Genomic DNA, 27,810 nt, shown 5'->3' with positions numbered 1-27,810 from the left:
GCTGGCTGGATGTCCTGTGGAGACTGGACAAGTGCATGCGTACATGTGGCATGTGTTATGTGCCATGTGTATTTGTGAGCAAACATTCAACAGCGCACAACAATGCGATCCCCCATTTTCCCGCTTTTCCTCTGCGGCTTTCCCTTGGCGAACGTGTGTGTGTGTGGTGAGAGAGTGTGTGTGTGTGTCTGGACTTCCGCTTGGCTAAATTTGTTTACACTTTTTTTTCGCCCGCCGCCACTGCCCCACTCATAATTTCATTTTGAAATGTTTGCCTAAGCGACAATTTCACTCTTTTTTTGTATTTTTTAGCTGTACGTTTCTGTTGTTTTTCACAGCCAGACATATGGCACTAAGCCTGGCCCACATTATTAAAACCAGCGACAAAAGACAACCGAAAGCCCAGAAACTGGGTCCACGGTCCATTTAACAGACTCCAGGAGGCGATGGCGTTGACGACGGCGATGGCGATGGAGATGGCTGAACCTGAACCCTTGGCGGTACGGCACTCAGCACGTGATTTGCATACACTTAGGCCAGGCCCACCCAGTCCCAAACATCTGGCCCACACTTAATTACATGCCAAATGAAAAGTTGGCGGAAGCAAACAAAAAATTGGGGAAACCAAAAATATATAAACAGGAAAACAGCAGGAATTAAATGTGCGTTAAATTGCCAATAAACATGGCCTGCATCTCAATGGCCAAGCTTAAGCGAAAGGGTTCTTAAAGCAATAACAATATGCCATAAGACTCTTGCACTTCCCAAAAAAAAGGGGTACAAATTGGGCTATATAATAATTCAAATTTTCAATAAGTTAACTGGTACACTTTTGTGAAAAGTAGGCATTGCTTTTTGTGCTGGCAGTTTTGGGAAACTCAGAGAGCTATTTCTCATTCCCAAGGCGGCAGTCACATCGAAAACGCACGCAACCAAATTTTATACTTGAAAAAAATCGCCCCAAATAATATTTTTTTTTTTTTGTTACTTTTCACGTGAATATCTTGTTGATCCATAAATGGAAACTGTGCGTAACAGGAACCCTCCTCGGGTGAAATACACCGCTCCACCAAAGCCGGAAGAATCGACTGTAAGTCATTAGTTTTCCGTGATTTTGTATGAGGTTCAGATCTGTGTTTACTTAGACGGATCTCAAGTTCACCGAGAATGAAAAGAAAACCATTACCGACCTGAAGCAGCTCTACTTGGAGACCATCAATCTGGATGTGGCTCTGCAACGCGACATTTACAACATGGAAAAGAAGTACGAGGATAAGCACAATATCATTTTCGACAAGCGCAAGAAGATTCTCGAGTAAGTCACAACAGATATTGGTAGAATGGTCTTAATTCCTAAATCTCCATTGTGCAGTGAGTTTAGGAAGCAGAACCACGGGGACACGGAATCCAGTCAGAGCGTTCCCAACTTTTGGTTGAAGGTTCTCAAAGCATCGTACACAGAGTTCATCAGCAAGAAGGACGAGAAAATATTAGAGGTAATGGGTTATCATATATCACCCTACTGAGTTTCAATATAAAGTAATGATTTTTCTCGCAGTGCTTGTCCGACATCCGTTCGCGGCTCTACAACGATCCTGTGGTGAAGTTCGACATACAGTTCCACTTCGATCCCAATGATCACTTCACCAACACGGTGCTCACCAAGACATATTTCCTCAACTGCCTACCGGATCCGGAGGATCCGCTTGCCTACGATGGCGCCGAGATCTACAAGTGCGAGGGATGCGTCATCAACTGGAAGCCGTCCAAGGACCAGGCGAAGAACGGTAAGCTATCTGGATAAACCCACATTCCTATGTTAGTTCAATCCACTCATTGACCAGAAAATCATCTTGAAGAGCCGTCGTTCTTTGACTTTTTCTCGCCGCCGCTTCTGCCGGACGACACCGAGGATGCCAACTACTGTGATGTCAATGTAAGCTCGAAGATTGGCTATCTGTTTGCCCAGAAACAACTTAACATGCATCTCCCACAGGCCATACTGCAAAACGACTTTGAGCTGGGCTTCTATCTGAAGGAGCGCGTGATACCCAAGGCGGTGATCTTCTTCACTGGCGAGATTGCAGATTGCCAGAGCTCCAGCGGCTCGGAGACCGAGTCTGAAGACACCGAGGACGAATTGGATGGCGAGGAGGAGTCGTCGTATGGCAATGACAAGTAAACATGAAGCCTGTTCTCAGTTTTACACCGTTTTTATAATTTATATACATTTTTAACTCGTGACACACCGAACAACCGAATTATTGGCCTGTCCTTACATGCTACAAACCTACCAAATAAGCATTTCATTATACATATTTACCAAAAGGATCGCGCGTTCTTGTTCTTTAATGCCTAGCTACAGGAATTGGATTGTGATTATGGGGTTTTTGGATTTTTACAGTGCGTTTTGCCTGGCGTATATTACTAGGTGACTGAGCTACAGAACTTGCTTGTAGCCAGCGTTGTGGTTTCATCGGCTTGGCCATGTCGTCTTTCTAAAAAAATTAATCCAGCACGGCCCACTTCGACGAACAATATTCTAAGGAGCCACCAGCTCGTGCGAGGGCGGTGGCGATCTCGGTGGCTGTTGGTCGTGCTGCGGATCCTCCTGGTTAGGCAGCAGCACCACCGTCTCATCCTCTTCCTGTGGCTCCTGCTCTCCAAGTTTCTCATACTCCACCAAGTGGCTGGCGACCACTTCACACTCCGGTTTGGCGCTTCTGAAGCGCCGAACCGCCGGCAGCGTGATGCTTGTGCCACTCACATCGATATACACGAGATGGGGGGAACACTGCACCAGATGCTCCAGGGTAAGATTTGTGATGAGATGGTAGTTTCGCAACGACAGTCGCTCCAGTCTGTTGTCTGGCGAGCGGTTGAAGTTCCGGATCCAGATAACATTCGGTTGCACCGGTCGCGATGCTCGGCCAAAGCTGAACATCGCCCGGTCAGTGACATAGTACTGAGGTGCTGTCTGACAGGGCGTCGGACGGTGGCGCATTCGGCGAGCGTAGTCACGATCCAGTGGGTCAAGCATGTTCCAGAACATCGGATGCTGAACCACCTGATCGTAGTTCGGACGCGGATGCGTGCGGTGTCGTCGTGTGGGCAACAGAACATTCATTGCGGGTGAGCGTTGTTGATTGACATAGATAACCTGGTCACGCCGCGGTAGAAAATGACTGCAAGCTGGATTGTTACCGCGCATGCGGCCGAGTTGCTCCGCCCTCTGTTCAATTACGGCCACAATATTTCGCTGTTGTCGCGAGGTGTCATTGGCGTCGGGCATGTAGATGTAAGCGCGCGGCGTGGGTCTGGGATTCAATCCGGGATCTTGCCCGGGATCCTCGGGATTGTCTGCATCGGCTGCAGGCGGATGTGGCGGCATATCTGCGCCCATGCCTCGCAATGAAATAACCAAAACTGGTGAGCTCAAGGGTGCAGCGCCGTTATGACCATTGCTGGGCGGTGATGAAACCTCGGATTTGTCCGACGAGGAAGCTGAGGTGGCCGATGTGGATGATGTGTCCTCATCATCGGATTCTGATGGTGCTCGGATTCTTTTCACCTGAGGGTCCTGACTATTCGAAGGAGGCTCTTCCGGCGCCGGTGTCTGCTCCTCCTTTCTCTCGTTGCAGTTGTCCGAATTGAACGCAATCTTGCATGCACGCAGATGCTCCATGGCGGCCCGCGATGTGGACGGCTCGTCATCATTAAGCACTTTCAGTGAATCAGGCTGCTGGGAAGCAGCTTCGTCAGTGGCGTTGCCGTTGGTGGTTTTATCAGCAGCGGCTTGTTCGGAGGGCAGGATCGGCGACTCTAGCAGCAGTTCCTTGAGGTTCTCAATGGCGATGAAACACTGCAAATCTGAATTGTTGATGGGCGTCAGGCGCAGATCTAGTGACTGAAATAAAAAGCTTTTTGTAAATAATACTCGTTTAAAAAACTAATGCCAACCTCTAGCTTTTTGAAACCGAAACGAGCCGCCATGCTGCCATAGGGCACAAACATGCACAGCGTCTGACAGCCCTTGAGACTAAGACGTCGCAGGGAAGGTAGCTTCGAGAGGCCCATAATGTAATAGGGCTCGAACCAGCTGTTGTCCTCAATACTGAGATCCTAGATGAAACAGCGTTAGGTTATTAATTCAACTGCCGTTCACTTCATTGCGTTTGACACAAACTCACCTCTAGATCCACCAGATGCAGCTCTATAGAGTGGAATATGCTCTTGGTCGAGTTGCAAACCCTAACGCTGCAGTCCTTGAGCTTCAGGCGCTTCAGCGTGGACGGGAACTCGGATATGTCTATCTGAAATAACATAAACATTGAGATACTCAAAGGACACTTGAGAAATGCAAGCACTCACGTATTCGAAGTCCAGGCTGACGCCCTGCATCTCCAGCACTTTTAGCTGGACAACCTTGGGAAATACGGAGCTTAGGGTTTGGGTGAACTGGCGGAACTCTCCGGCTACATGCTGCGAGGATGGCGGTCCGCAGATTTTTATGGTATGTGTCTTTTCGTTGGCTCGTCCAAGAATCTCTTCTAGGATGCCCATGGGCAGTGGCCCGTTGCTTAGGTCTATGTGGTGGTAGAAGCGATGGTCCAGTAGGAGGTTTTCCAAGCGCGGCGAGCAACTAGAATATTAGGGAATATTATTATTTCCGAATCTTTATGGGCAGAGAAGGTATGTAGAAATCTCATCGGCCTAGAGATGTGATCAGCTGAATGCGGGCTACTTACTGCATCACCGCCATAATGGAGGACGTGTCCAGGTACTGGAAGATCTCGAAGAGCAGCTCATCGCAGAAGTCCAGGAGGTTACGCTCCGTATCCCGGACGAGGTTCTCTTCCTGCTCTGGTTCCTTTTTGCGCTGTTTCATCTGCGGCTCCTCTTCGGCCGGGATTTGCGGTAGCGTTGGCTGCTGGGGCGTGGCGGCTGACTCCCGCCCACAACGCTCGTTGGCCGGGAAGCGGCGCTTAGGCGCTGCAAGGCACGCACTGACCACTTCGGCCTGTTCCATGCTTGGGCTGCTCCTGCACTTTATTGCCAATTTTCGCCTGCAGCTTTTTTTCCAGCTAAAATGCTAGTAGCCAGTGTGACCGCATTCAGATCACGAGATAAACCGCTGGTAAGGGTATTCCTTTACCAAAGATAAGACCACTGGCTTTACTAACTGTTGTTATTCCAATTTCTGGGGAGTTTTTAATGTACGTTTTTATTCACAGCTATAAGAAGTCTTTTATTTCCTAATTATTATAATTTGGCACAAAAAGCAATTGCTCCTTTCACTGGAAGCAAGCGGTAGCCTGAGCTGCTATTACTCATAGTTATACAAAGACATTTGCTCATGGTCATCCCGTAAAATGGGAATAATATCCAGTAGTTAATGAATTTATTCTTATGTAGATAGTAAGGTATCCTATTTTTTCAATAAAAGTTACAAATATTGCATATTATTTATTAGTCATCCGGTTTTATGGGAATAATTTCAAGTAGTAAATAATTGTTTTGATCTTATGTAGATAATAATTTTCCTGTGTTGCTGGTGAAAATATATAATACTGCAAACTATGAATGTGTTTATACCATACAAACAACAGCAATCTCGTTTTGGGCCCATTCGACGAATCTACGCCTTGCTTGATGATCGTTTGGTTTCAATTCTTGCACGAGTTGGATTTTGTAAGCACGCATGACGAATTGCCAAACCAAACTGAGAATAAATCACTTGACAGCTGTTAAATCGGTCGCCATCTTGAACAGTAATGCCAACTTAAAGTTCTATACCTCTAAAAAAAACACCCGTTATAATAAATACATTAAATTTAATTCATTAAGAATAAGGGCTAAAATTGTCATCGCTAGCAAGCAGTGTTGGAAAACGGTGCGCTGCCATCACTAATTTCTGAACCCGTCTCGTGTATTTTTGTGCCGGATTTTCTGACTGAAAATGCACTTGCTGCGGAGCCTGCGCCAGCTGAATGGCCTCCAAGGAGTGCGCCAAGCCATCCGCCAGGTGTCCTCGGCACCCACCAAGCCCTCCGCCCTGCAGTACGAGCGGGATCCGCAGCCGCTCTTCACGGATGCCGAAACCCAGCGGCTGCTCCAGTCCATGACGCAACTGAACTTGGACAAGGTGTATCGGAAGCGTACGGTGCCGGACAACAGCAGCGAGACGAAGTTCATGAGCGACGAGCAGCTGGACAACGAGTTCCAGGACTTGGTGGTGCGGGCTCAGCACATGCTTCGAATGCCACCTATTGTGCAGATTAAAAAGGATGTGGAGCGGGTGATAGCCAAGGATCCGGCGTTGAAGGACTTTGCCAACTCCAAGTTCGTATTCACGGATATCACCTTCGGTCGACGGCAGTCGGAGCGCAAGGTATTTGTCCGGGAGACGGACGGAACCTTGGCCTACGCCACTCTGGACACCACCAAGCGCATGAACCAGTTGTATTTCCCGCTAGAGGGTCGCCAATCATATACTCCCCGCATGTTCGCGCTGGAGGAGCTGCTGACCAAGTGCCTGACGGAACACAAGTATGAGTTCATCCTGGATCGCCTTTTGGTGCAGTACGAACCACATGAGCCAGAGTTCCACAACATTTCAGCGCGTGTGTTTGAGCATCTAAACGAGTCCAAGCAGTTTGATCTTCTGCGCTCCACCCGCCACTTTGGACCCATGGCCTTCTTCTACGCCTGGCACCGTTGCATCGACGATCTGCTGTACGACATGATCCGTCGGGATTATCTGCACAATGCCGTGGAGTTGATTGGCCTGAGCTACAAGCTACACAGCATCCCAGTGGAATATCAGTCAGCACTGACCGAACTGGACAAACTGCATCCCACGCCAGCGGAAAGTGCTCTGGCGGAGCTAAGAAGTGTCTTCCGGCGACAGGATGATAAGCAAAACATTGAGCAGGAGATCCATACGGCCATTGGCAAAACGGATTCTGATTTCGCCGCCGATGAGATCAGTCTGAAGTTCATTGAGCAATACATTGCCAGCGAACATTCGCTGAAGAAGGTGCAGCTGGAGCTGGCGGTGCAGACGCTTAAGGAAGTTAACCGGGAGAAACTGTTGCTGTTCCAAGGATTGAAGAAGGCTCACGGCGTACAGGCTTCGTAGGATTTGTTCGCTTTATTGTTATCGATTTCTATCAACTAATAAATACCAAGTAGGTCAAGATTTGTATAACCTATTCATAATTCTTTGAAGAGGACCTTAGACAGCCGTCTGTAATGGCCGAGGATGCACTTTCTCCGGTGACGACGGCATACCCTCTCGCTGCTGAAACGCTTTAAACAAACTGAGCAACGTCTGGGATCACATCTACCCTTGGGCAGCCGATTGTGTCTCCGAAAGAGGGCGACAGCTTTCGCCTTGGTACAACTCTGATTTATTTTTCGATGTATCAACAAGGAGGTAGTGGTGTTAAAGTAACGCTTGCACTGAAGACATCTGTAGCACTTCCTGTCGATATGGTTCTGCAGGTGCTGGAGCAACTGCATCTCCGAGTGGCACATGGCATTGCAAAGGGGGTGGGGGCATTTAAAGAGCATGGATGACTTTCTGGGCGCCAGAGCGGGACAGCTAAGACTGTGACGCTTCATTAGGTTCTTGTGCTCCAGACGCTGCCCACAGTTAAAGCACAGAGCACCTGGTCCATAGTGCACCGTCATGTGGGCCTGATGCTCCAGCAAGGTATTGGCTATATCGCCGCACACCATGCACTCCAACATGCCGTTGGGAAACATGCTCGTGTTCTCGCTGACGTATGTGAGGAAATGGTCGGAGTCGGAGTCTTCAGAAGTTGTATCCTTTGGCCGATCCTCCGGAAGGTTCCACTCCTCCGAATCGCGACGGCACTGAATGCCCACGTCCTTAGTGCCCGCATCTTCCGTTTGAATGGCGCGTTCTCTGCACGGAGCTGACGCCTCGCTCGTAAACATTCCAGTAACTTCGTTAAGTCTTTCCTGCTGCGCGGACTTCTTGGGGGCTTCTGTAGCCACACCATTGGTGATCGGGTCATGTAGTCCCACCACTGGAATGCCATTCTCCATCGCGTATGTACGTGTCACCCACTTGGTCTCCACGCAAACGTACTCCGGCAGCTCGAAGACCGGCACTGAGATGGGCTTCAGCCGGACGGGGCCTTGGCGTGAATGTTTTACGGCGGACACCGCTTTACCGGCGTGCGACACCTTTGCCGGCTGCGCCGGATGCATTTTGCTGCTCGAGGTTAACAAATGGCATTAAACGTTCCGCTGCTCGATAGCTGTCCCATATGGGAATTCGCATTTTACTTTGATTTTTATTTACCCATTGTTTGTACCGATCTAAGATAAGTTTTTATAAAGAGACGCGCTGTTTGCGGGCGAAAAAATTTGTGTGTTGCTAATAGTGCTGGCAAGTTGTCTTTTTTCCCGCCATATCTGACTTTGTCCAACAAGTGTGCATATGAAGTAAATTTTGGTTGAGAAAATGTTAAAGTTTTTTTCAATTAGTACAATAAAAAGATTGAATTAAGTGACGGTTTTTATTTTATTTCTGCAGGCGAATATTGTTTAGATTTGTTTTGAAATTTGTACAGCCACACGTGCTGTTAGGCGTTGCATGATATGTTAACAGTTATCAGAGTCATTCATTCTTTTAGCTACATAATTAGGGGTATTCAGAAAAGAAAAAACTTTTTAAGAAATTCCTGTATTTTGTAATCTATTGCAAATTGTAGTAAACAAACCAAACGATAACATCAACAAAATTTTAACTTTTTACTAAACTCCAACCTAATTCATAAAATATAAAACTATAGTTTTCTTTGTCAGCCTAGACGAGCGAAAGGTGATAGCTGCAAATGCACTTAGATCTTTGTAACCATATAGTTTTAAACTTTAAGTTAGCTTTAAATAAATAAAATAATAAACAATTATAAATATCTTTTATTTTTTTATGTTTGAATGGAGTGTCAACTCGTGTTATTTGTTTATTTGAACTGATTGTAGATCTGGTGGAAAAAAACATAAATTGCTATTTTTTGTTGAAAGGTATTAAATCAATCCTTATTTTATTGTACAATTATTAAGGTAAACAACTACTTTTTGCTCTTATCCTTGTCCTTGATGGTGTACTTGTCGTAGGACTTGGTGGGGTCGTAGGGTTCCCATCGGCTGGCCGGGAAGATGTGCTTGTTGCGCTCGTACCAGGAGCGGAGGAGCACCTTTCCCGCATGGGACTCCTCCTTCTCCACGGAGGCGTCGCTGATCATGCGCACATCGTCGTGCACGTCGAATTGGAAGAGGGGACCGGATTTGCCGCGAGCCTTGGTCACGATGAAGTCGTAGAAGGAGTAGTGATGTGGCAGGATCAGATCCTCCTTGACGTACATCAGCTGGTCGGCCATGACGGTCTTGAGTTCGATGAACTCCTTGCGCAGCAGCTCCAGGCACTTTTGCAGAAACTGGTAGATGGAGTTGCCCTTCTTCATGAGGACGTTTCGTCGATGGCCGGAGCCATCCCAGTAGCTGAACGTGATGGAGATGTCCTCGTCCTTCAGTTCCGCCTGCTGCATGACCCATTCCTGACGCAGCTGCTCGCGCAGCCTGTTCTCCTGCTCCTCACGTTCGCGATCGGGCAGGAAGGAGGTGTCCACGTCGGGATTCTTGCAGATTTTCTTTTTCTTAATCGGCAGTATCTCTTCCTTGATCTCTGTCCACTTGGGCTTGGCCTTCTCCTCCTGTTTAATCTTCACCTGCTCGTCGTCGTGATCCTCGTCGTCCCCCTCCTCCTCGTCTTCGTCCAGGTTAAAGGACAGCGCCTGAATCTGTCGCTTCTGCTTGTTCTTCTCCGCCTGAATGGCCTCCAGGGCACGCTGCTTTTCCCGATCCTTTTCGTCCTTCTTTTGGGCTAGCTTCTTCTCCCGTTCCCGCACTATGTCCTCCTGCTTGGCCTTCATCTCGTCCAGGGTGACCAGGCCAATGGTCGACGACTTAAGCTGCTGCTCCACGGCATCGTAGTGGGTGGCGAACTTGTTCTCAATCTTGTCCAGCTTCAGCTCCTCCTCGATCTTCTTTTTGCGGAACTCGATCTCCTGCTGCTGGATCTCCCGCTTCTTCATCAGTTGGGCGGCACGGCCCGCCTCGCTGGCGGCACCTTTGTAGTGGGCCATCCTTACTGTTTTCTATATTTTTCATATATTTGCTTTTAATTAATTCACGACCAAAATTTGTAAACATCCAATTGGTGTGACCGTTGCAGCAACATTGAAAAATACTACTCTACTGTAGAAAATATCCATCAGAAATTACTGCCATACCAAATATAAATATTTTTATAAAAATAATTTTGTTAAATAAAATAAAGATAGCAGTCCCTAGACATAAGACTGTAGTAAAGATCTTACATTTTGTATATAAGCTGTATATTTTATATATTCTTTTTATTTAGTTAGTCGTAATCAACTTGTTTATCGGACTCATTAGTGAACTAAATTTACGTTGACTCATTGGAGGATTCCTCCTGGGCCTCGGGCTTGTCCTCCTCCTTGCTGTCACCATCGGCATCCGCTGCATCTTCGCCTGGTTGATCCGGATTGCTGGAACTACTGCCGTTGCTCTCGGCCAAGTCGTCCTGGTCGAATCCATTCGTGTGCTCCGGCGTGGGAGCCGTGTCATTTGCGCTGGGTGGCGGGGCAATGCTCTGCAGCTGCTGGCGGGCGGCATGAACGAGCTTCTCCAGCTCGACGCATTCCGTTTCGATTTCGTAGTTCTTAGAGACGAGCAGCACCCAGTGAGCCTCCAGGGAGCGCAATCTCTCGCCGGCCTGCGTTTGCGCCTGCTTTCGTTGCCAGTTGACGTCCTGGATGTCCTTCTTCAGCTGCTGCAGCTGAAGCTGGGCCTTCGCCTGCATGGCGGTGAAGACCTCCAGATAGGACTTCCATGCCTCCGTGCCGTAGTCGAGCATCAGTTCCAGGTTGAGAGATCGCACCCACTGGTGCTCCAGCTGGGCCATGGAGTTTTCGATGGACTCCTGCCAAGCGGACACCTCGGATAGTTTGCCAGATGGCGGAGGGGGCAGTTCGTAGCGCTTCATGGAGAGCGTCTCCATGGGCAGGCGGTTTTGGATGCGCTCGAACTCGTTGACCATAAGTGGAGTCTCGAAGGGCGAGCTGGCGGGCAGTGGCAGATGGTCGAGGTAGTTCTTGGTGGGCCGATAGCGCCGGCATTCCTCCTCCACCATGGCGAGCGCCTTGGGAAAATTAACATGCCATTAAATGTGTGTTTCAACGTGTAACGTGAATTTTCGTATATTTACCGATTCCCGGACGCCCACATCATCGTATCCGTGGTCTATATAGGGCAAAGCATCCACAATAACCTCGCCAGCCATTATTTATTATTAATTTGTAAGTTTTTACACAGTTTTTCCGCAAGTAAACAAAAACATTCGCCGCTTCGCAGTAGTGTTACAGCTCTAGCTATTTTATAGCTATAATAATTTAAAATGTTTGGTAACAGAATCCGGTTATTTATTAGCAGCAAACTGTTTTTATTTTTAGTTAATATGGTTCAACTTCTACACAACAGTTTAAGAATGATTAATTGATTTATATATGATTCTGTTGAATTTCATAAATTATATTTCTATTCTTTTAAAATTAAATAATACTTAGTAACTTAACTCAATAAAGTACAACTTATTAATAGTATTATAATTGAAGTTTGTATTAAAGTTTCAATAATTACGAGTATATAAACAAAAACTTTTCTTACAGGAATAAATATCGCTAAAAGTGTTGGTTAACGTCAAAGGCACTCTGCTAACTTGACACTTGCCGCTGTTAGCAAATGCAACCCTGCGCCGTGGAACGCGATTGGCGGCCATTTCCGGCAGCTCTCTTTCTTTCTTCGTTCTTCTTAATAAAAAGAGGACGGTATCTGCGTTTGCAGAATATTTAACACCTTTCATTGGGTTTGAAAATCAACGAAAATGGTGAGAAACGACGCCCAAAGCACTTCGCAACCGCCTGCGACGCCAAAGCATTGGATTTAACACACGAAACGACGCGAAAATAGTGTAAAAGTGTCGCCCTAACCTCCACGTGTTTGGAATGTGCGGCGGTGGCGAAATGCGGTTGTTGTGTTTTGTGATGTGATCAGTGAGCAGTGAACTAAACCATAAACGAATTCCATATCCAATTTCAGAGCTTAGGCAACGCCAGGCCATTGGTCTCCGTGTACACGGAAAAGAACGAGCCAGCCAAGGACAAGAACATCTGCCTGCCGGCAGTGTTCAAGGCGCCCATCCGTCCGGATGTGGTCAACGAGGTTCACCAGCTGCTCCGCCGCAACAACCGACAGGCCTACGCCGTCAGCGAGCTGGCTGGTGAGTAATCTGTGAACTCCTTATTTGTGTGAGTCTAACCCGTTTGAATTCCTATTTGCAGGTCACCAGACCTCCGCCGAATCCTGGGGTACCGGACGCGCTGTGGCCCGTATTCCCCGTGTGCGTGGTGGCGGTACTCACCGTTCCGGCCAGGGTGCCTTCGGCAACATGTGCCGTGGTGGACGCATGTTCGCCCCCACCAAGACCTTCCGTCGCTGGCACCGCAAGGTGAATGTCAACCAGCGTCGCTACGCCCTGGTGTCGGCCATCGCCGCCTCCGGAGTGCCCGCTCTGGTCCAGTCCAAGGGCCATGTCATCGACGGCGTCTCCGAGTTCCCCCTGGTCGTTTCCGATGAGGTGCAGAAGGTCCAGAAGACCAAGCAGGCTGTCATCTTCCTGCGTCGCCTGAAGATCTGGGCTGACATCCAGAAGGTGGGTAACCTTAGATGTTAGGCCACTTGGTGAAAGTTTATACCCATTAACCTTGCGTATACTGGCGTAGCAATTTGACAAACCAGCGTGATTCAACGTTTTGTCTAACAAAACGTGGAGTTGTGATAGTTTATTGTTACGTACTATATTTTTATTAGCTTCCTACATTTTGGATGGTTAGATCTTACTCGGCAGCGTGTAAGCAACTGGCTACTCTACTGGTGGTCAGACGCTTGCAAGGATATCCTGCGTTGCCAGATAAAATGCTCTTCTAGGCGTTACGATTGAAACTTGTTTCACGGCTTCCATCGTGGTAACGGAAGAGCTACATCTTTTGAACCCTTTCAAACATTTCTTTTAGATAGATTGCGTAGATTTGCTAAAAACTTTGTTTCCTAATTTCTGAATTATGCGCACTATTAACTTATTTTGTATTCATTCCGCAGGTGTACAAGTCGCAGCGTTTCCGTGCTGGCCGTGGTACCATGCGCGACCGTCGCCGCATCGCTCGCCGTGGTCCCCTGGTGGTCTACGACAAGGATGAGGGTCTGCGCAAGGCCTTCCGCAACATCCCCGGCATTGAGACCATCAACGTGGACAAGCTCAATCTGCTGAAGCTGGCCCCCGGCGGTCATGTCGGTCGCTTCGTCATCTGGACCGAGTCGGCCTTCGCCCGCCTGAACGATCTGTTCGGCACCTGGAAGAAGCCATCCACCTTGAAGAAGGGCTACAACCTGCCCCAGCCCAAGATGGCCAACACCGATCTGTCGCGTCTGCTCAAGTCTGAGGAGATCCGTAAGGTGTTGCGCGATCCCCGCAAGCGTGTGTTCCGCAGCGTGCGCCGCCTGAACCCCCTGTCCAACGTGCGCCAGTTGATTAAGCTGAACCCATACGCCGAGGTCCTCAAGCGTCGTGCCGCCCTCGCCGCCGAGAAGCGCACCGTGGCCAAGGTTCTGGCCAAGGCCAAGAAGCAGAACGTGGAGCTGGCCAAGTCCCACTTCGCCAATGTGGCCACCAAGGCTGCGGCCAACCGCGCCAAGCTGCTCGCCGCCCGCAAGAAGAAGGTCGCCGCCAAGAAGCCAGCGGCCAAGAAGTAAACTTACTTTCCCCAGAGTAGAGCTGACACACTTTTATATTATAATAAACCACAAACGTTGTATGAATTTTATTCATAATACATAGAGTGCGACAGTAATGCTCATTAAACTCTTAGTCTTAGGCACATTTAGTTGGCTCTCTTTTTGGTCGTCTTGCCCGAGGCAGCGATCCTCCTCTCCCTTATCATTCACCATACCATACCATACAATACCAGACCCAGACCATACCTCCTCATACTACTGCCGCTCGCGCTGATAACAGCAGATGTGGCGGCTGTAGCTTTCGTTATCGTCGTGCTGCCGCCGATCTTGGTCTTCGTACACGTTCGCACATCCATGGGCCGCACATACACTTATTGTCACACGTTAATTGGCATTTAATTAAACGTCGAGCGTCGTCGCCGCTCTTATTCCACTGCGAACGGTCGACTGGCGCGGTTCTGCGTATCGCGCGAACACCGAGTGAACCGAATCAGAATCCCTCTGTGCTGCGGCGAATAAAAGGAAAGGCGAAAGGGAAACAAAGACGGACAGCAGCACCAGAATAAAGGATATATATTTGATTCAATTAACCGATGTAATTGCGCGACGGTTTTATAGCAATAAACCGGTTTCGAAGCCACTTTATAGCTGTACGGTACGAGTGTAGCTGGGCTTGCCAAAAAAGTGTAGATGCTATCTCGCGCAAAAACTCAAACCTCGGATCATACGATATTTTTCTATGTGCGGGTCGCTACCGATGTCTGGTTATATTGGGTAGAACGCAATACCATATAGCCACCACCGATCGGCCAGAAGAGCGAGAGCGCCATTGCCATCAGCATCCCGAAGAGAGAACGCTGGAGCGGAGCGTTTCGATGCGCGTCCATCATCTCCATCTCCTCCACCATTTTTCATATTTTTTTTTGCCACCACAGTGGATGGCAGTGCAGTAGTAGTGGCCGCTGCCACCAAAAGGGTCGCTCTCGCGTCTGATTAGTCTCGCGTTGTTTAATCGTCGGGGTCGGTACGTTTCCGAGACCACTTCCGATCACTAGGCCGCCGGCTGATGCCGGAGCATCACTGTACCCATCCCACTGACTAGTAGCACCGTGCCACTACTGTCCAGCCCATCCGATCCGATCCGATCCAGTGCCCGGGTCCAGGTCGCAGCATAATCATCGCCGAGCCACCATCAACATGTTGACGACCGTCCTGAACTTTGCCCAGCGCGTCGCCGAGATTTCTTTGCTCGGCGGCATCGAGATTGCATCAGTCGCCCTTATTGTCTACTACATATTCGCCAAGACGAGGTGAGTGCAAATGGGCGCAGATGGAAGCCAAATAAATCCCATCAGCCGAGCCGAGCACCTATCTGTAGGTATCGCAAGTGGTGTGAATGGTTCTCGGATAGTGTGGGTATCGCCCCCAACCTCCAAGTTCAAGTAACGCTGGCGAGGAAGAAGCGCCGTTATTTTTAGAGGCGCACTCGCAAGTTATCCAATGCATGCTAAATGAACAACAGTGGAGCTTGCCTAAGTGGGAGGCTCTTAGCTCAGAAGTGGGTCGTCAATTGGAGATTATTTCTTATCTACATGGGCTGTTTATTTGGCTTAAACTTTTACGGCTTAGATTAGTTTAATTGCATACTATTGGCACAAAAAGATGGATTACATTCTTAAAAGTTCAAGGTTCAACTTCATTAATAACAAAAATGTATCAAATCAATTATTTTTATATTCTTTATAGATTAGGATTAAATTTAGGTGCACACTTGTGATTCTGATAAGCTGATAAGATATATATTTTTGACAACATTTGATGAGATATACATATAACTGATATCTTCTGCTTTCTCTAGTGATTCTACTTATAGTATTGTAATCAGAAAACAACCTTTCTTGATAAGAAACACTTTGTATTGCCTTTGTTTAAAACATAAAGCGATAAAACTAACTTGTATTTCAAATGCGACTTAATGCAGTTAAAGGTATGCATACATAGTGGTTTCCTTTATAGATGGTCCACCGTAGTTATGTTTTGTTTTGGTTTCGATCGCACAACAGGTGGTTGCTCCATTGGCCATGACTCACAATGCCCCTTTGTCCAGTTGGCCCTCTGTGGAATGCAAATTGCTAGACTTCCGCCTATCATCCACGTGCTAACCTACGCTGGGAGGCTGCCCTGGGTCATCGGTCGTCCATTGACGTCACCGGGCGTCAATAGTGTTGTTTACTCCGGCACAAACACTTTCTTCCGCCCCCAGCAGCTCCCCTATCAACCACCCACTTCCCATCGAACACTCTCTTTGCAAGGCGCAATTGGCGATGGTGCACTCGCAGTGATAACCCCCGAATCCCCCACCCACCCACATTTCGCTCGCCAATCATTCTTGGCAACAATTATCGGAGCGATTGCCGCTGTTAAATTTGTACCCAATTATCTGATTAAGATTTCACAATGGCTATTCTCGTAATCTCGCTGGATTTCGATCAGCTTGGGGGCCACAAAGAAAGCGTGAAATTCATCTCGTATCGCTGGGCAATAAAGGTAAATAATCCACTTGTCCTAGACCTCCATACTCTATACAACACAATCGATCTCGATTTTGGGATAAGCCGCGAAATTTTCCACACCTCGAGAAGATTGCGAAGTCCACTTGTAGATTAGCATATAGATTGCTTATACTGGATTTAAATTAACGCTATGGTCCCAACGATCTTTGCCTAAAGTTCTCCAGCTGGAACTTATTCTAATATTATTACTTAAGCACTTCGTACATATAAAGGTCTTACACTATATTGGTTAAACAGTGATCTAAAGAATGAAAAAATGTGACTGTATATACAAACCTCGAATTGGGAAAAGATGTAATCAAATTTGAAAGTCTTTCATATCCCCGTTGAAGGTTTTCTTGTCGGATGGGTGGGTTTCGTCCTCAAGGCAATCCATGTCCGAGTCCAGACAGAAGGTCGCCATGTGCTCATCCGTCTGGGTATTATCCGATGTGCTTACAGAGGGTGTCCGTGGGCGGGGGCGACGTAATGGATGGCTCCAGGACTTGTCAGCTTCGGTGGCATGTGGCTGCTTCTTGAGACCTTGTTCCTCGTGGTATTTTATGTAGGCGCGACACTCGGCGATCCGTTTCTTTTCCATTTGGATCTGCTGGTTGAACTGCGCCTCCATCTTGCAGAAGCCCTTTAGGCGGCGCTTGTTCGTCTCGTGCTCCTGCATCTGGCGATAGAACCCCAGGTTGTCCGAAGCTCGCTGGTCGGCCTGGAACTTGCTGACCTTGCGGTAGAGCTGCTGGAATCGAAGCGGATCCTCGAAGTAGTTGGCCACGTTGGGAGGCAAGTTCCTGTCGATCGAGATCGCTCGCAGATCGCGCTTGCATACTGGACACTTCTTTTCTGGTGTGGACTCGGTCAGACAGGGGGCACAAATGACGTGCTGGCACTGAGTCATGTGGAAGATCACCGTTGGCTCAACGTTGCGGCGTCGAAAGCACTTGTTGCAGTGGATTCGAAACATAACGAACAACAATTTTTTTGCTCTGTAAACTCGGAGTTTGTTGAACTTTTATCAGCTGCTTTCGAGCGTCTGTAATCTAACGGTTTTTATCCTTTCCAGTCTGGCCACTTCGGCGGCTGCGCGTCTGGCAGCACTATCCCCTGATTAAAATGCAGTGAACACTCTTGAGAGTGAACTATTGCTTTGAAAGGCGCAGGAAACACGTTCTTCATTGTTTAGTTTATGCTTAATAGCAATACGAATTCGTCATTCGACTCCAAAATTCTATAAATTCCAATTCTAAAGCGTATAAATGGTGAGTTTCGTTTACATATTCTCTTTGCAATTGAGTAGTTGTCTAATCAAGAAAAGGTTTCGTGACAAAATAATTCACCGTAAATAGATTGGGGTATTTAAAAACTTGATGAGAGAAAGACGTGCTTTTCAACGTATTGCGAACGTAAAAGCGAACACTTATGTAATTTTTTTTATATTGTTTACTTAGGCATCCGCCTAGTTTTGATAGTTGTAGTATGGTTTCAGTTTCAAGTTCACGTAAAGATTAAAAGCCAATTAACACCTCCCTTTTAGTATTTAAAAAACATAAAAAAATATTTGGAATTATAAGCCAACTGCCAGAAGCTTCGTCATATTACATTTGAGAAAGGTATGTTTTCTACAAAGTAGCGAAGAAATGTGTAGCCTCTGAACCTATCAGCTGATTTTGAAGCGAATATGATGATACAATTGTATGTAGAGCCATACAAAGCGCGCTCAAAGTTCAATTCTGCGCCATATTTTATGAACAACTAAACACTTATCAATAGCGGCACTACTTAAAAACATACACCACTTTCCATATAAAAATATATACACGCTGATGACTGCGCGTTGGGCTAATGAACTCTGGCGAAGTTGGACTGTCGACCGCTCAAGTAGCCGAATAATCGAAGAGGTGTTGTATTGTTAATTGCGTGCTTCTGATTTGATTGCAGCACCACCCGCATTGCTGATATTTTATTTATTGATAATGATTGATTGTAACGCCATCCCGATCCGATTATGATTGCAGGGCACCTGTAATCATCGCTGGCCTGTTTCCCAATCTGAATCTGAATCTGAGCTACCGGACGAGCTACCTCAGCAAGATCAACACCATACGCAGCGATCTTCTGGTCACTTTGCGATCATCCAATGTAAGTTTTCCCGCCTATCAGGCACCCATCCTCCATTAACGTTAACCCCATCACATAGTACACGCCGTGACGCAATTGCAGGGAGTGTCTATTATTGCAGATAAGCAAACATTTCCACTCAATGAATTGTAAATACCGTGTCCGTATTGCAATTCAGTCAAGGTCCGTAAAGTAATAAATGTAGTTGCCAAAAATGAACTTAATTACATTTATTTATGTTGATAACATTGGTTCCTAACTCAATCGCTCTTAGAATAAACAGTTTTAACTATGTTTTAAATGTTCAAAAAAGGGTTTTCCAAAAGCTTGCACCATTTGAATTTGAGTACTCCCGGCGTTGCCACCTCGTCCTGCCAATCGATAACAATCCTGAAAGCTGAGCAGGACCTATCGGCCGTCGATTTCCTGCAAAAAAAAGCCGGGCGCATGGAAATGCGTATATTCTGAATTAAAAATTAGAAAGCGCTGTAGAACAGTAGAATCTCTTAGCTATAATGACCCTGAAGGAGTTTCACGCTCGCGGCTGGTTTGAGGTACCACTTGAGCCATCAACATGGCGTCTATATGCATGCCCGTTGCATCACAATCACAGAATCGTTCCGATCGTTTCTTTGCAGGAGCCCAAGACGCAGAATTCGGTGGCTCATGGCATCGGGACGCAGAATATGTTGGAGCTGACCCCGCAGTCGGGTCAGAAGCCTTTCAAGAAGCTGTTCGACTGGGGCGTGCTCTTCCCATATGTTGCCCAGGTGGTGCGCAGCGAGAAGTTCGAGTACCGACAGGTGGGTGACCCTTAAAGCTCATAAAACCAGTACTTATTTTGACCTGCATCCATTAGGTCACCGAGATCGTGCACAACGATGCTGTGCTGAAGCACGCAATTAAACAGGCCGCCGAGCAGACGCTGAGGGAGCAGAGGTACGCTAAAAATGGACATCGTCTGCTCACGCGCAGTGCTAGTGGTGATCAGGAGTCGCAGGAGGAGGAGGACGAGAAAAGGGGCATATCCTACCAGGCTATTCTGCGTAAGCAGGAGCAGCGCGCCATTAGCATCCTAAAGGACATGGGCTCCACCCTGAACAACGGCTTGTTGGCCTTCACCTCCTGGATCCTGTACAAATTGCTACCCTGCTTCCTCTCCGGCGTTGTCACGAACACGAAGCAGATCGAGATGCTCAAAACAGCCACTGAGCGCTCGCCGGGCACTCCGCTGATCTTTGTGCCGCTGCATCGCAGCCATTTGGACTACATCATGGTCACGTGGATACTCACGAACAACGATATACGCAGTCCGCTGGTGGCCGCTGGCAACAACCTGCAAATACCCGTCTTTGGTGGACTTTTACGTGGATTGGGCGCCTTCTTCATCAAACGCAAGATTGATCCTGTGGAGGGCAAGAAGGACGTGCTTTATCGGGCTGCTCTACACCTGTATCTCACCCACGCCTTGAAACAGGGCCACAACGTCGAGTTCTTCATCGAGGGCGGACGAACGCGCACTGGCAAGCCGTGCATGCCCAAGGGCGGCATTCTCTCTGTGATTGTGAACGCCTTCATGGACGGCAGCATACCAGACGCACTGCTGGTACCAGTTTCCGTGAACTACGAGCGTCTCGTCGACGGAAACTTTGTGCGCGAGCAAAAGGGCGAAAAGAAAATACCCGAGTCATTCGGCAAGGCCATCTCTGGCATTTGGAAGGCCCTCAAATCGAACTACGGCCTCATGCGCATCGACTTTAACGAGCCCTACTCGATACGTGAGCTGGTCAGCTCGTACAACAAGATAGCCCGAGAGGACGGCAACAATGCCAAGGTCTACAAACCATCTGCCAGGTAGGCTGCTGAAGATGATTTGACATGGGTAGTCGTATGTTTTTGTGGCTTTAACTATCTGTTTCAAATTTATGCTTCTTTTGTAATTAATTTGAGTACGTTTTTCAATATTGATATATACCAATTGCTCCTTTATCTCAGGGTCCTGCAGCACAACCAATCCACCTCCTCCTTGTACGGCACCGATGTTGTGTGCGAGGAACACCGCAATCTGATTGAGAGCATCTCGCGCCAGGTGGTCTTTGACTGCGCCGCAGCCACGTCTGTGATGTCCACCAATGCGTTAGCCTTCTTGCTGCTAACCCGTTTTAGAAACGGTGCCGAGGAGCAGATGCTGGCCGAGGCACTGGACGACTTGCGAAACTCGTTATCGGGCTGTAAGGACATCGGTTTTTCCGGGGAATCCTCGCAAATTGTGGCATATGCCTGTGACTTACTCGGTTCAGGTAGTCTGAACGTCGGTTTTTCGTTTGGTATCCTGGCTAATTTCATTTTAATTGTCTAGGTCTTGTGACTCGCACTCGGGATGAGAATGGGCGTTTAGTGATTAAGGCTGTGAATTCAGTGGAAAGCTTTATTGAGCTGGCCTACTACTCGAACATGCTGACCCCGCACTTTGCCCTCAGTTCGATACTGTTAACCACCTTCCACTCCCTGCTTCCGGAAACGGAGAATAAGAAAGACGCCTCGGTGACTCGCAAAAAGCTGATAGACACCGCTCTGGAAAACTGCCAGATCTATCGCTACGAATTTATTCTGAACAAACCGACTCAGGTGCTGGAGGATTTGCTGTACAAACAGTTGGACGACCTCTTGATTAGTGGTAGCATTGGGTCCGAAAAGGTAGTGTTTATTCTACAAACCATTCCGCCTTATTCGCTATTTCATTATAATACGATTTCAATGCTCAATAGCTGCACGGTGATGTGCCGAATGCGGAGTGCAGGCGCTTGGCCAATAGCCTGGCCGACTGTCTTGACCAGGACGACGATGTGCGCAACGGCGAAGCTGATGAACCCAAGCTGTTGTTCGCCAGCGAAACCCTGGCGCAGCAGCGCTACATTTGCGAGGTGCTGGCGCCATTCGCCTGGACGTATGTGACGGTGGCGCAATCCCTGCAAATACTGCATAAAAACTCCATGCTGGAGTCTGAATTTATTAACTTTGTGATCAATGATTTGAGCAGTAAAGTCAAGCGCGGCAGCTGCATTTATGGTAAGACGAGCTATTTGAATGAGTAGTTGCACCTAATGCAATCGAGCATGATTCTTACTTTCAGCTGAAAGCATATCAACTGACTCCGTGCGCAACTGCCTGAAACTGTTGGAGAAATGGTCTGTGATCGAGGTGTGCAACCAGCAGGGCATGCGCCTGATCTCACTCAACACGCTCTACGAAATGTCTCGTGAGTCGCTCAACTCGATCGTGAAGAAGATCGACGCAATTGTGCCAAAATTCAACTCGGGTTACTTTACTGTAACGCCTTAACAATGGGCACTCGCTTTATTTTTGGCACTCTTTTTTTATCCTTGTATAGTGCATATCCACTTAAGTTTAAAGTGCGTACTCCTAGATCTTAGACTTAGATATGTCTAGTTTTATAGTCATACGAGTTTATATATGCCAAAGTGCTAGCTTTACTGTAACTAAGCGACAAACAATGAAATATGAACAAATTTCTAATGTATAATTTAAAAAACCTTTTCTATATGCGAAAACAATATCAACTATACTGAACTGATTGATTAAACTTCATAACATTATAATAGAACAGCTTATACATTAATCTTCTCACTTTATTTTCACAACATCTTTCAGTACAATCTGGGCAGAACAATCTTCGGTAGATTGTCTTAAAAACATAGTCATAACGTTTAGGAAATAAATACATGTGGTGCAAGCTAATAATAATGATTCATAATACAACAATAATGTAATGTTAAAAAAAGTTGCTAGAGTTCAAGCGATACATAACTAATTGGCATCAATTACTTATTCTTCACCTCCATTGGCTCATCGTCCGCACTTATGTGTTTAACTTTGGGAGCCTTTTTAGCCTTCACGTGGATGCGCACGGCGGATGCTTTTCCCCGCCGTATCTGCTTCAACTTGGCACTGGCCTTTCCCTTGGCTGTCTGCGCATTTGATTCCTAGAAACACAATAGATTTGCAGCTAAGTTAGGCATTGTGCAAGTTGTGCATTTCTTTTGAACAGCTTACCTTAACTGCGCCATCCTTGAGTTTGCCACCGATCTCACCGGAACAGCGCGTTGCTCCGCAGAAACAGGCCTTCTTGCTGTTATTCATTAAGTCGTCCCACAAGTAGTTGAAGGTGAGCTCCGTGTTCTGAAAAAGCCAGTTTCATTAGATATACTTTCACTGTGGGATTAGTGGCATTTAAACTTACCACTGGAATGTCTTTGATGGCAAATAAGCCCACACGATGGATGCAGTTGACGGTCCACTTTTGGGTTTCGCAGTTGGGCTCACAAGAATGGTTCATGAACCGAGCCAAGTTGCCTTTCGGTCCGGCATCGATAATAAAGTCCTTTTCCACGCCCAAGAAGTAGTAGTTCTCGTCCCGATCCCGCTGCTTCTGCTCCATGCGCCGCTGGAATTCGGCGTGGTTGATCACCTCGCCCACGTACTCGATGACAAAGTCACCCTCGGCAATGGGCTCACGGTTGACGAGTCCGAATCCCCGCTCGTTCATGTAGACCACCTCCAGACGTGGCGACTTGCGCTGCTCAAACATTTGATTCTCGCAACGATTGCCCGCCTTGCAGAATTCCGGATTGCATTCATTGAACAGCATGCGGTTAATGCAACCAGAGTCCGGGCCACAGGGATGCTCGTCGCCTGGCTGGCAGTAACAAGCACTCAAATCCTCTAGATTCTGTGTAAATCGCACCGGCGGCACCGCCTTGTTGGTCTTGATTTTCACGTATGGGGGCGGATGGAGCTTATTACCGCTCTGCCGTCCAATGGCCTGTTCCTGCCGGCGGGCTTTGATGATTTTGAGGAAGCGCGACGCCTCTTCCACGCCGGTGGTGTAGTTCCGAAACAGCTGCGACTTGGTCTTGTGGCCATCGCCCGTATCCCCCTCGATGTAAAGGTATACGCGACGCCTCGAAATCCAGCCATGATCGTGCGTGCCAAAGAATCGCACCACAAAGTCATTCTCGCCGTGGGCCTTCTTTAGTATGTTGCTGGGCACCTCGGTGGGCGGCAGGATGATGGCCGGCCACCAGCGGAAGTTGTTGAACTTCGCCCACACGATTTCACCGTAAAGCGGAAGGCGACCGCTCTCGCACTCCTCGCAGATGTAGTTCTCGTTGGTCTTGATCGGAATATTCCGGCAGTGGGCGTGCACAGCAATGGGGCATGTTTCGCAACATACCAGTTCGCCGCCTTTAACGCAGATGTAGCACCACAAAACGTTGACGTGGGCATCCGCCTTGGCGATGTTGTGCCGCGGACAGATTATGTGGGTAGCATTCAGCATTTGGGTGCCGGCTGGAATGCAATGTGAGTCCTGGTGATAGGTGGCCGGGCAGCGAACGCATTTGGCCAGTTTGGAGCTGCCCAGCTGTTGGAACTTGCCGCTGGGATCGTCAGAGACGCATGTGTGGCACACGTGTCGCGGGCAACGGGCTGAGTGTTTGCTGCTGTTCGCCTGCGGCCAATATTTGCAGCAACTCGTGTGAAACCGCTTGCCACACAGTGGCTGGCTGCATGTCAGGAGCTTATCTTCGATTGGGATGTGCGACGGTGCCTCCTCCTTCATGGGAGTGCTTGGTACAGCTGGTGATTCAACTTGATGGCAAATGACACAGCCTTCCGGTTCGCCCACATTGCACTCATGGCAAACCAGCGAAGTACCACTGGCAGCCACTTTGCCGTCGGCTGTGACATGCTCCTCATCGGGACTGGGAGATTTCGATGTGGGTGTAATGACCAAGGCCTTTCGACTGCCTATTTTGGGCATCGGAGCTCCTGTCTCCTTTCGTTCCAGGCAGTCGGGGTGCAGCCAGCTCGAGCAGCTGCGCGAACAGCGCACTAGATCGGTTCCCGCCTGGTAACAATATTTGCATATGGGATCGCGGCCAAGACCACGGAAGAGGTACTTGCTGTCCAGCTGCAAGATGTCCTCAACCACTTCTTCGATGGGCCGGTTAACGGGCTTCTTGGGCTTTGGCGCTTCCGCCAGGCGACGTTCCGGCTCCGACGGTGCTGGCGTTGTACTCGGAGTCACCACTGGGGTCATGCTACGGCGCACCATCATGGTTTTCAGCCGATTCGAGAGCCGTTTGATTGTGCCAACTCCATTGCCACGACCCACCACCGATGAGCCCAACGGCTCCTCCATTTCACCGCTGGCCAAGTCGCGTTCCAGCTCGCGCAATTGGATTTGCTTTAGAGACCAGATATTGCTGACCACGGCGAGCAGAACCTTCTCCACTTTTTCCTCGGACCGGTGCACCATTACGTATTCCTTGACGGCATCGAAGAGTTGTCTGAACTCGGGATTCTCGTAAATGGAGCCGTCAGGCGAGTGGATCTTTTCCAAAGTAGTTTCGGTCTGGGAAGGAGTTACTGCCATGCTGGTGCTACCAGTATCCGCTTCGGTGCCATTGCTCAGTTTTCGGCGCTTGGCCCGCTTCTCGTTTTTGCTCTTTAAGGGCGAGAAAGCCGGGCTAAAGGGCGACTCTGAGCGTTCTCGCTTCACGGCCAACAAATGTGTGGCTTGCTTGTTGTGCAGGTTGTCCGTGGAGTCGTACAGGCTGCTGCCCACGTCGGAAGTGTCTTGCATCATTGACTTGGTTCGGTTGCGTTTTTGTCTATTTAGAGTACTGAAAAGGCAAACCATTACATTGTATTCACTGTGATAATAGTTAAAGTTAGAGTTGGTCTACTTACACCGCGTTCTCGTAGATCTGGTAAAATTTTTCGAGGCGATCGGAGTACGGGATCTCGGCCATAGCTTGCGCCTCTTCTATGGCCTGACGCCAGATGAGAACCTTTGTCCGCTTGGGCACCATTTGACGGTACTTGGCGCTCTTCGGTCCATTCTTGATTCGCACTTCCTCGCGCTGATCCTCGAAAACTTTCAGTCCGGCAAAGGTTAGCAGATTCTCCGGCTTAATCCAGTTGCGACGTCCGTTGTCAGCGAAGAAGCGCACATGCACTTGAATGGGAACGATGGCGTTGTCGAGGGATGAGCGCTGAGGATGGCTAGGCATGTTGCCCACAATCTGGCCAAGCGGATCTGGACACACCATGCAGGGCCAGAAGCAGTACGAGAAGACCTTGCCCCAAAACAGATCACCAACTTGGTAGGTGGGCCAACCGGGATCAGTTACTATGGACAGGCCTTTGGCGCTATCGATGCTCACGGAGGAGGGGGATTTGATGGAGGTGGCAAGCGCTGAAGAGCTCAAGTCCGGGGGAGATTTCAGATCCACCTCTGTGGAGGCGGCCAATGGCAGGGCAAATGTCAATTCTTTAGTACTTTTTTCCAGTTCTTTCGGCTCTTCAGCGACAACTATGGGCGTGGTCTCTACTATATTGCTAACAATAACTAAACTGGTAGCATCCTCTTGCTTTATTGGAACATCTTCTACGGCTGCTTCATTCTCAGCCTCAGTCTCTGGTTTGATGGAGATCTCGGGAGTTTCAACCTCTTGATTAGGGGCTTCTTCCGCCAGGTCAACTTCCCCTATATCTAGTGGCTCCGTTTTCACTGGCTTTTCTTCATCCAGCTTTTCCGGCTCCAGGTCAAGGGACACTTTCGACTTGGACATTCTCTTCATTTTGCGCTTGAGCTGCTTGCGCACGGGTGGCCGTATGGCCAGATCCTCGGAGTCCGCCTCGAAGCCGGTGCTGTTGGGCGAACTGGCGCCGTTTTTGATTAGCAGCTTCTCAATGGGGCTCATATAGGTTTTGCTAAGCAGCTGATTAGCGCTACCGCCTCCACCACCTCCTCCTCCTCCCCCGGTGGTCCTTGGTGAGGCATTGTCACGGGACAGGGTCTCGGCGGCACTACTGCTGTTATTCAGAGCCGCTGCTTGGTTAATGCGCCGCCTCGTCGTTCGTATCGTGTCATCAGAATCGGATAGCGGCGTGGGTGAGTTGGCATTGGCATAACCAATATATTTGGGGCTCAGGGCCGACTGCAAGTTGATAAGATCTCGTTTCCCTAAAGCAGCACACACAGGCGCGCACGCAAAAAAAAAAAACAGATATATTAGCATATGGACGGCATAGGGCGGGGTAAATTGCGCCATTGTTACACTCACTGTTCACCATGGAGAGACGCTGTTGTTGCTGTTTTTGGACTGGCGTCCGCCGCTGATTCTCCAGCTCGGACTCCTCTCCCGCAGGCTGCTCACTGTTTTGGCCGGGATGCGGCTTGACCAGCCGCCGTATGGGCGTGCTGTTGGTGGCGTCCTTTGGAATTTCAACATCGTCGCCTTCGGTGGCCACCGACTCGTCGTTGCCCGCAGCCACTTCGTCGGTGGCGGCCAGGGAATCGGAGGCGGAATTGGACAGCACATTGCCGTGGGCAACATCGCCCTCGATCTCGGAGTGCGCGTCCGTGCTCAGCTTCATTCTGCGGTCCAGTTTAATCGCGCTTTCGTCAACCAAACACAACCATTAACTTGACAATTTCCCAGAACACAGAGGCTTCGCGTGCGCCAAAACTTCGATTGCAACCGTGGGCATCGCGGGAGTTATCGATGACGCTGTCGATGCATCGATACGACCGCTGAAGAATGGGCGTCCCACATTCTTATCGATTACATTTAGGAAACTCGCATCGTTATGCACAGTGGGACAAAGAGTTTGGTTTTACTTACGCAAAATAAATATTTTCTAATAAATTCAATAATTTTGTTCTTACTGTACATGTACTTTTTCAAACACTGTTAAGTATAAATTGGCACACAACCTTTTTTTGTTTTATTATGTATTGGAACTTGGAATGCAAAACTATTAGTAAATAACTATGAGCAAGAGTAATGCATTGTGGTATGGTAAACTTAATATCCATACTTTAAACTTTTTGTCAATGCATTCAGCTTAACAAAAACAACATAATATCTATATATTGAACTTTTACTCAATGCATCCAGCTTACCAAAAGCAACGTGAACACATAAACTTATTTTTAACAATATGTACATTTCAGTTCCTAATTTTTAATTTATTGAGGTATAATTAATTTAAAGCAACAAATTTAAGATTTTATAGAATTTTAAACTCAGTTGCTGCTGTATTTCAGTATTTTATTAACTTTTTTCATCCCTTATTAGTACAAATGATTGAAGTATCTCTATCTGTTGTCGTCAAAACTGGCTAGAAA

At 48.1% G+C, this 27,810-nt stretch overlaps 10 protein-coding genes across 13 annotated transcripts; 4 read left to right on the top strand and 6 right to left on the bottom strand.

The window, feature by feature from the left end:
* The first annotated feature begins 890 nt into the window (after positions 1–890).
* Positions 891–2,331, top strand: LOC120452588 (nucleosome assembly protein 1-like 1). Of its 3 annotated transcripts, none has more exons than XM_039636878.2 (6): positions 891–1,090; positions 1,146–1,315; positions 1,373–1,496; positions 1,559–1,787; positions 1,860–1,936; positions 1,997–2,331. In XM_039636878.2, exons 1-6 carry the CDS (start codon positions 1,019–1,021, stop codon positions 2,180–2,182), a joined length of 858 nt encoding a protein of 285 aa, XP_039492812.1. In that variant the 5' UTR covers positions 891–1,018; the 3' UTR covers positions 2,183–2,331. The 3 variants fall into 3 exon arrangements, with proteins under 3 accessions (XP_039492812.1, XP_039492811.1, XP_039492810.1); XM_039636877.2 differs by having other exon boundaries at positions 892–1,090; positions 1,158–1,315; positions 1,845–1,936; XM_039636876.2 differs by having other exon boundaries at positions 892–1,090; positions 1,845–1,936.
* Positions 2,319–5,134, bottom strand: LOC120452586. The gene is made up of 5 exons (XM_039636875.1): positions 4,749–5,134; positions 4,372–4,642; positions 4,191–4,313; positions 3,961–4,122; positions 2,319–3,907 (listed from the first exon to the last, which is right to left on the bottom strand). The coding sequence occupies exons 1-5, from the start codon at positions 5,027–5,029 to the stop codon at positions 2,543–2,545; spliced, it is 2,202 nt and encodes a 733-aa protein (XP_039492809.1). The 5' UTR covers positions 5,030–5,134; the 3' UTR covers positions 2,319–2,542.
* A 745-nt stretch (positions 5,135–5,879) lies between these two features.
* Positions 5,880–7,201, top strand: LOC120452717 (28S ribosomal protein S22, mitochondrial). The gene has a single exon (XM_039637083.1). It carries the CDS (start codon positions 5,960–5,962, stop codon positions 7,139–7,141), a length of 1,182 nt encoding a protein of 393 aa, XP_039493017.1. The 5' UTR covers positions 5,880–5,959; the 3' UTR covers positions 7,142–7,201.
* On the bottom strand, positions 7,128–8,423 carry LOC120452718 (zinc finger protein 629). Its single transcript, XM_039637084.2, has 2 exons — positions 8,336–8,423; positions 7,128–8,245 (listed from the first exon to the last, which is right to left on the bottom strand). Exon 2 carries the CDS (start codon positions 8,239–8,241, stop codon positions 7,216–7,218), a length of 1,026 nt encoding a protein of 341 aa, XP_039493018.1. The 5' UTR covers positions 8,242–8,245; positions 8,336–8,423; the 3' UTR covers positions 7,128–7,215.
* Positions 8,424–8,949: 526 nt separating this feature from the next.
* Positions 8,950–10,278, bottom strand: LOC120453535 (protein FAM50 homolog). Its single transcript, XM_039638286.2, has one exon. It carries the CDS (start codon positions 10,179–10,181, stop codon positions 9,108–9,110), a length of 1,074 nt encoding a protein of 357 aa, XP_039494220.1. The 5' UTR covers positions 10,182–10,278; the 3' UTR covers positions 8,950–9,107.
* Positions 10,279–10,425: 147 nt separating this feature from the next.
* LOC120453420 (pre-mRNA-splicing factor SPF27) lies at positions 10,426–11,487 on the bottom strand. Its single transcript, XM_039638120.1, has 2 exons — positions 11,327–11,487; positions 10,426–11,260 (listed from the first exon to the last, which is right to left on the bottom strand). The coding sequence occupies exons 1-2, from the start codon at positions 11,399–11,401 to the stop codon at positions 10,505–10,507; spliced, it is 831 nt and encodes a 276-aa protein (XP_039494054.1). The 5' UTR covers positions 11,402–11,487; the 3' UTR covers positions 10,426–10,504.
* Positions 11,488–11,845: 358 nt separating this feature from the next.
* LOC120453419 (60S ribosomal protein L4) lies at positions 11,846–14,024 on the top strand. Its single transcript, XM_039638119.2, has 4 exons — positions 11,846–12,004; positions 12,217–12,397; positions 12,459–12,829; positions 13,276–14,024. The coding sequence occupies exons 1-4, from the start codon at positions 12,002–12,004 to the stop codon at positions 13,924–13,926; spliced, it is 1,206 nt and encodes a 401-aa protein (XP_039494053.1). The 5' UTR covers positions 11,846–12,001; the 3' UTR covers positions 13,927–14,024.
* Positions 14,025–14,333: 309 nt separating this feature from the next.
* Positions 14,334–22,222, top strand: LOC120453418 (glycerol-3-phosphate acyltransferase 1, mitochondrial). Of its 2 annotated transcripts, XM_039638117.2 has the most exons (8): positions 14,334–15,218; positions 18,488–18,611; positions 19,229–19,393; positions 19,450–20,444; positions 20,586–20,890; positions 20,950–21,287; positions 21,359–21,659; positions 21,724–22,222. In XM_039638117.2, the coding sequence occupies exons 1-8, from the start codon at positions 15,106–15,108 to the stop codon at positions 21,930–21,932; spliced, it is 2,550 nt and encodes an 849-aa protein (XP_039494051.1). In that variant the 5' UTR covers positions 14,334–15,105; the 3' UTR covers positions 21,933–22,222. The 2 variants fall into 2 exon arrangements, with proteins under 2 accessions (XP_039494051.1, XP_039494052.1); XM_039638118.2 differs by lacking the exons at positions 14,334–15,218; positions 18,488–18,611 and adding an exon at positions 18,989–19,144.
* On the bottom strand, positions 15,225–18,481 carry LOC120453422 (RING finger protein nenya). Its single transcript, XM_039638121.1, has one exon. It carries the CDS (start codon positions 17,434–17,436, stop codon positions 16,780–16,782), a length of 657 nt encoding a protein of 218 aa, XP_039494055.1. The 5' UTR covers positions 17,437–18,481; the 3' UTR covers positions 15,225–16,779.
* On the bottom strand, positions 22,223–27,166 carry LOC120453417 (probable histone-lysine N-methyltransferase Mes-4). The gene is made up of 5 exons (XM_039638116.1): positions 26,744–27,166; positions 25,365–26,643; positions 22,852–25,297; positions 22,665–22,790; positions 22,223–22,594 (listed from the first exon to the last, which is right to left on the bottom strand). The coding sequence occupies exons 1-5, from the start codon at positions 27,054–27,056 to the stop codon at positions 22,433–22,435; spliced, it is 4,326 nt and encodes a 1,441-aa protein (XP_039494050.1). The 5' UTR covers positions 27,057–27,166; the 3' UTR covers positions 22,223–22,432.
* Between the last annotated feature and the right edge of the window lie 644 nt (positions 27,167–27,810).

The sequence above is a fragment of the Drosophila santomea genome, chromosome 3R (genome assembly GCF_016746245.2).
Source record: "Drosophila santomea strain STO CAGO 1482 chromosome 3R, Prin_Dsan_1.1, whole genome shotgun sequence".
Classification (NCBI taxonomy): Eukaryota; Metazoa; Arthropoda; class Insecta; order Diptera; family Drosophilidae; genus Drosophila; species Drosophila santomea.
This window is presented reverse-complemented; position numbering and strand designations above follow the sequence as displayed.

Bases quoted from the DNA above. Each gene is read 5' to 3' on its own strand.
- LOC120453417 (XM_039638116.1), bottom strand. From the start codon at position 27,056: ATGAAGCTGAGCACGGACGCGCACTCCGAGATCGAGGGCGATGTTGCC. The intron at 25,298-25,364 runs GTAAGTAGACCA...TTGCCTTTTCAG, and splicing joins CAGATCTACGAGAACGCGGT to TACTCTAAATAGACAAAAAC. The intron at 22,595-22,664 runs GTAAGCTGTTCA...TTGTGTTTCTAG, and splicing joins TCAAGGATGGCGCAGTTAAG to GAATCAAATGCGCAGACAGC.
- LOC120452717 (XM_039637083.1), top strand. From the start codon at position 5,960: ATGCACTTGCTGCGGAGCCTGCGCCAGCTGAATGGCCTCCAAGGAGTG.
- LOC120453420 (XM_039638120.1), bottom strand. From the start codon at position 11,401: ATGGCTGGCGAGGTTATTGTGGATGCTTTGCCCTATATAGACCACGGA. The intron at 11,261-11,326 runs GTAAATATACGA...AATTTTCCCAAG, and splicing joins ATGTGGGCGTCCGGGAATCG to GCGCTCGCCATGGTGGAGGA.
- LOC120453422 (XM_039638121.1), bottom strand. From the start codon at position 17,436: ATGTTTCGAATCCACTGCAACAAGTGCTTTCGACGCCGCAACGTTGAG.
- LOC120452588 (XM_039636876.2), top strand. From the start codon at position 1,019: ATGGAAACTGTGCGTAACAGGAACCCTCCTCGGGTGAAATACACCGCT. The intron at 1,497-1,558 runs GTAATGGGTTAT...TTTTTCTCGCAG, and splicing joins AGGACGAGAAAATATTAGAG to TGCTTGTCCGACATCCGTTC. The intron at 1,937-1,996 runs GTAAGCTCGAAG...CATCTCCCACAG, and splicing joins CCAACTACTGTGATGTCAAT to GCCATACTGCAAAACGACTT.
- LOC120453419 (XM_039638119.2), top strand. The intron at 12,398-12,458 runs GTGAGTAATCTG...TCCTATTTGCAG, and splicing joins CGCCGTCAGCGAGCTGGCTG to GTCACCAGACCTCCGCCGAA. The intron at 12,830-13,275 runs GTGGGTAACCTT...TTCATTCCGCAG, and splicing joins TCTGGGCTGACATCCAGAAG to GTGTACAAGTCGCAGCGTTT.
- LOC120453535 (XM_039638286.2), bottom strand. From the start codon at position 10,181: ATGGCCCACTACAAAGGTGCCGCCAGCGAGGCGGGCCGTGCCGCCCAA.
- LOC120453418 (XM_039638117.2), top strand. From the start codon at position 15,106: ATGTTGACGACCGTCCTGAACTTTGCCCAGCGCGTCGCCGAGATTTCT. The intron at 20,445-20,585 runs GTAGGCTGCTGA...CCTTTATCTCAG, and splicing joins GTCTACAAACCATCTGCCAG to GGTCCTGCAGCACAACCAAT. The intron at 21,288-21,358 runs GTAGTGTTTATT...AATGCTCAATAG, and splicing joins GTAGCATTGGGTCCGAAAAG to CTGCACGGTGATGTGCCGAA.
- LOC120452586 (XM_039636875.1), bottom strand. From the start codon at position 5,029: ATGGAACAGGCCGAAGTGGTCAGTGCGTGCCTTGCAGCGCCTAAGCGC. The intron at 4,314-4,371 runs GTGAGTGCTTGC...ATGTTATTTCAG, and splicing joins TCAGCCTGGACTTCGAATAC to ATAGACATATCCGAGTTCCC. The intron at 3,908-3,960 runs GTTGGCATTAGT...TTTTTATTTCAG, and splicing joins TCGGTTTCAAAAAGCTAGAG to TCACTAGATCTGCGCCTGAC.
- LOC120452718 (XM_039637084.2), bottom strand. From the start codon at position 8,241: ATGCATCCGGCGCAGCCGGCAAAGGTGTCGCACGCCGGTAAAGCGGTG.